This window comes from Nestor notabilis, unplaced genomic scaffold (genome assembly GCF_000696875.1).
Source record: "Nestor notabilis isolate BGI_N333 unplaced genomic scaffold, ASM69687v1 scaffold8135, whole genome shotgun sequence".
NCBI lineage: Eukaryota > Metazoa > Chordata > Aves > Psittaciformes > Psittacidae > Nestor > Nestor notabilis.
In genome coordinates, this window is record NW_009929728.1 from 22135 (window position 1) to 27122 (window position 4988).

General features: G+C 51.9%; 1 protein-coding gene across 1 annotated transcript in view; it reads right to left on the minus strand.

The window, feature by feature from the left end:
* Positions 1 to 2955, minus strand: part of LOC104406201 (uromodulin-like) — a gene marked incomplete at its 5' end in the record, with an annotated part of 5115 nt that extends 2160 nt beyond the window's left edge. The window contains 5 exons of the mRNA XM_010015119.1: positions 1 to 146; positions 558 to 718; positions 1216 to 1421; positions 2194 to 2352; positions 2889 to 2955. The exon at positions 1 to 146 is cut by the window's left edge and continues 115 nt beyond it. Of these exons, the coding sequence (XP_010013421.1) occupies positions 1 to 146; positions 558 to 718; positions 1216 to 1421; positions 2194 to 2352; positions 2889 to 2955 (739 nt within the window). The remainder of the gene's footprint in view (positions 147 to 557; positions 719 to 1215; positions 1422 to 2193; positions 2353 to 2888) is intronic.
* Between the last annotated feature and the right edge of the window lie 2033 nt (positions 2956 to 4988).

Sequence of the window (4988 nt, forward strand, 5' to 3'; positions counted from 1 at the left end):
GTCCTTCTATCTCCAGCAGAACATAGAGTGTGTCTTTGACGGGGACAGCCTCAGCTGGCAGGTGATAGGGCTGGAGGTAGGAGGGAGTCTTGTACAGTCTCATGCTGACATTGAAGTATCCTTCTCTGACCTCGAAGTGTGCTGACCTGAGGAGAGAGAAGGAGACCTCACACACAGAACAAGGCAGGAAGGACATAGCACAAGACAGGCCAGAGGTGCACTGACTCGGGATGTGCCTCTGCTCTCAGGTGAGAGCCAGGCCCCAAGCTGCCTCTGGGCTGGTATGTCCATACTTTGTGCGGACAGAGACCGGGAGCCCCAGGAGTTCTCACGGACTGCCTGGCCAGTGAGGCTATGAGAAAGGTAGATTGTGCATGCTCCTCTGGCTCTGTCCCAGGTGCAAACCTCGTGTTGAAAAACCATTTTGGGAAGAGAGGCAGCCTGATCTCAGAGCCCTCTAGTGGCTCCCCAGGGCCTTTGCAGATCAGCTCATTGAAGGCATCTATTTTTCTGCAGGCTCTTTCATGTCAGCAGTGAGGCAAAGAGGGACCACTCACTTGTCAGCAGCAGTGGGACCAGCAGACAGTCTCACCACTCGCTCATAGGCGTAGTCACAGGAGAAATTCAGCTCAAGCTGAAAACTCTCGGGAATCGCTGCCCCGTGCACGTCCCACCCTGACTCCATGACATTGGAGTATGACACGTGGGAGCCGTTTTGCTGGAACGACACAGAAATTGAGTCTCCAGAATATGTTTAAGTTCATACCCAGAGCCCCAGGGTGCGGTTCAGATGGTGCAACTCAGCTGCTCCAGGCCTGGATACCTGCTGGGGCTTTGCTCAAGCCCCACGTCCAGAGACTGCCAGCAGGCAGAGCAAGCAGGAGTCAGCAGAGTGACCACAGGTGAGGGCACTGCAGAGCTGGAGCACTGATTCCTCTGAACCCTCCCTGACCCATGAATCAAGTGAGGGACAAAGGGGCTACAGCCAGGGCTGCAGAGCTCAAAGGATGCTACCAGAAAGCTGTGAGGTGTTACCTAGGTGATAGCTAGAGCTTTCCAACAGCCCCCCAGTGAAGCCTTCTAAGGGGAATGAGAACTTTACAGCACCCAATATCAAAGGGAAAGCTTCTGGGGTTTCCCCTTTGCTGTGCACACTGCACATCTGCTCCTCTCATGGCTTCAGAGTTACACAGAGAGGCTTTGCTGGATCCTTACCTGAATTACAGATCCACAGGCAGTGTGGTTTTCACCGGTGAGAGTGGCTGCAAAAAACAGCTCACCCTCTTCTTCTGTTTCCGAGACCTTGCATGCCTGGTTCCTCAAGTGGACAAGCTGCTTAGGGATCTTCAAGAGGTCAAACACCTCCTTCCTCACCATCATCTTCATCTTCCCTTCCTCACAGGTCAACTTCAGTACCATATCTAGGGGAAAAAGCCATCTGTAGTAGTAATAGGGAAGAGGCCTGAAGGAGCCCTAGGTCAGCTATGGGGTGGCATGGTCCCACTGACTCTCATCTCTGCCTGGCTAGAGGCTGCTGGTGGGGCTCTTTGCAGACACTGGGCAAAAGACAAACCTGTGGGAACACACAGATGTTAATGTGGGTTACTTTCTCCTGGTTGCTTAAGACCTGCCCAAGTCCATGGTCACTGCTACCTTGAACAGACACAGTCCTTAAAAGCTCAAGACATGAAAGACACGTGTCATGGGTCTTTCAAGGCTGGGACCCCGAAAGACCCTGGGTCTTTCAAGGCTGTCTACAGAATCACTGCAGCCTGCCAAGGGCACCAGACAGGGACAAAGATCATCTCTTGCAGATGAAGATGACAGTTTTTGGCCAGTGTCTGGAACAGGCTTCACTGGGGCTATGCTGGAGTGTGTGTGCTTGTTCTGACACTGCAAGTCAGCTGTGCTCTGTAGCATGCCTTCCTGCCCTGGCAGGGCTTCTCAGCAGCCAAGGAATTAAGGAATGAAGACTTCTGTGGAGGAAGGAAATGGCCTGCAACTGGCTTTTGTACCAGCGTGTATTCAGGACACAGTGGTGGTGGCAGGAAGGAGCTGGGACATGCTCCCGGAGCCTGCGCTGGAGAGCAGTGGTAACATCAGTGCACCATGCCCATCATCCTTCCCTCTACTGCCAGAGGGACCTTCCTTCCCTCTGGTGACAGACTGGGGAGGGCTCATAGCATCTCCTACCTTGGCAGAATGTCCCTGTGAAGCCCGGTCTGCAGCTGCAAACAGGTCCATCCTCCATCAGCTGGCAGTGCCCCTGGTGCTGGCATGGGTTTGTCATGCAGGCATTCAGGCTTCTCTTGAGATGGAGGGCAGCCACTCCCCAGGGGCTCGGCAGCTTCCCTGCAGCAAAGGAAAGGTGAGAAAGCTTAAACTCAACAAGAACATCTCCCCTGTGAGAGACAGGAGAGCAAACGCAGCCACAGCATGAAGACCTGTACAGCTCGATAGGGCTGAGGTCCCCGTCTAGAGTCAGGGCAGTCACATCTGAGTAAGAACCTCCCCCTTGGCTTGCCTGGGAGGACGTGAGTTGAGAGCCTGGGAGAGCTCCTCAGCATGGCTGTAATCTGGATCAGAGCTATGGAGCCTGCCACCAGCTGGCAAGGAAAGCGGTGGTTATGTCACAGCCACTGCACCCATCTCCACAGGTTACATACTGCACATGGCAGGAATGGAGAGCCTGAGCTTTCTGCCTATTTTTCTGGCTCTTGCACCCCAATTCCTGCCTCCCCTCGAGCCCTGCTCTGTTATCTCCCCATAGCAGCCTTCAGCAAGTGCCCTAAATGAGGAATCTGGACACAGGTCAGGTGGGAGTTTGACCTCTCCTTTCCATAGTACCCATTTGTTACCCAGCAGGGACAGTGTACAGGGAGACTAACTCTCGTTGCCTTCAAAGTCAGCCAGGCAGAAGGCGCAGACCAGCAGCAAACATCTCACAGTTCTTTCCTGTGAAAACAAACAGGGTAACTTAGTATGCTCACTGGACATATTTGCAGTCATCCAGAAAGAGACCACCCTTAAACATTGGGTATGATAATTTCTGTACTTTATCTCCCAAAAAACCTCTATGTTCAATGGCACAAAGTTATTTCCTATCCCAAAGGGACAGATCAGCAATGCCCACCCCCCACAGATTAACACAAGGGTCAAATACTATCCTGAATTTAGGCAGCTGTTCCAGAATGAGAGGGTGGTAGAAACCAAACCTTGGACCTGCAGGGACATGCTGGCAGTGATAAAGCCACATTTCAGTAAGAACGGGCACCTTGAGTAAAACTGTGTAGCTGAGGCATCAGCCCATGCTCCCCAGAGAGGAAAGGAGTTTCCCCTCTTCTCACTACAGCTTTTCTGAAGAACCAGGATTTACAAAAGGATCCCCACTTTTCCAGTAACCTATATCCATAACAAGAAGACGATGGGATAAAAAAAAACCCAAAGCTTTGAACACAACTAAAATTAATGCCACAAAGTCAGAGATTAAGTCAATCTCCCCTAATGGTACAGATAATGGATTTCTTTAGGGAAATTCATGGCATGGTGTTGGGAGAGCACTGGACACTGGAGTCTTCTTATCAGAGGTGTGGATAAGAGCCACCCGGAGCTGGTGGCTGGAGAGATGTAGTGCCAAAAGCCCCACTCCAGTCTGGCAGCACATGGCTCACCCTCCACCCAGCCCCAGAGCTCCAGGCAGGAGGGTTTACTCCCCGCTCTGCTCCTTGCTCTCCACAGCAGTCCTGAGAAATACCACCAGCATCAAGCTCTTGCCTTGTTCTTACCCCACTTACCATGGCCAGGCTGCTTTGTGCTCCTCCAGCCACCAATGCTCCAGTTGCTCTTGTGCTCCTCACTCCGTGCCTTATATTGCTTTCCAGCAGCTAATCCTTGCCCCCCATGCAAACACACTGCCCTATGGTTGCGTGAGAGCCAGCTCAGCATCCTTCAGCATTGGACCCTCCCAAAGTCCATCCTCCAGCACTGACAGCCTTTCCTTTTAGCCAATTGCTCTTGACTGCTGACCCAATTCACTGCCCTGGTGGGATCCCAAATAGGGCAGTATCCACAAAATCCCCAGGTATGTGTGGGTCTGTGCATCCAACTGTGTTGTGGTACCTGCTTTTGACACAGCAGTAACAGCAGATACCAGAGTAGAACATGTGAAGGCCAGATAACTGTGTACTGAACACATGCGGTTTCGCAACCAGAGCGTACAGTTGCTTCGTCTGGTTTCTTAATGACTTCTGACATCTAAGATCTGGTGAGAGATGGAGGGATGAGGGCTTGGTCCTACCATGCTTTGTTTGGGAAACAGTAACCGGCTGCCAACAGCAATAATCACTCAAGGTGATGCTTCTTAATATATATTGACTATGTACTTTAATTGCTACAGTCAGCACAACAAAGAGGCAAATGTGAACATACATCCATCCACCCAGGTTTTTTCCTAACCACAATGAAAACCAGAAAACGACAGTGTTTAGCACTTGACCCTACTTACAGACTAATGAACTACCAATCAGAAAAAGAAGCAGAAAGAAAATGCCTCCTGACACCCCTGGCTGCCAGCTTTTGGGCGAGAATCTCTGCTTTCCATTATGTGTTGTACAAAGCTGTTGACAGAGCTTGCACAGACTTGCTTAGAGAAGCATAAGCAGCGCAGCCCAAAGGCTTAGGAAGCAACAGAGGAATAGGATGACGATGGGGGAGTTGGGAGGGGGGGAGCTTTGCGGTTTTATTATTGTTAAAAAAAAAAAAAAAGAGAGAGAGGTAAACTCAGCGAGTTTCAGAGCAGCTTCGTGGTCTCGGGAGGGGGGTCTGTGTTGAAGAGCTGTCCCAGCGAGCAGGGTCCGGCCGCTTCCTCCCACTTCGCTCAAGCGTCTCCTGGCAGAGGGGGCTGCAGCACACACGGCACCAGGGCGGCACCAGGGCGGCACCAGGAGCTCAGCCAGGGAGACGCTCAGGCCAGCGATGGGGAAAGCCGG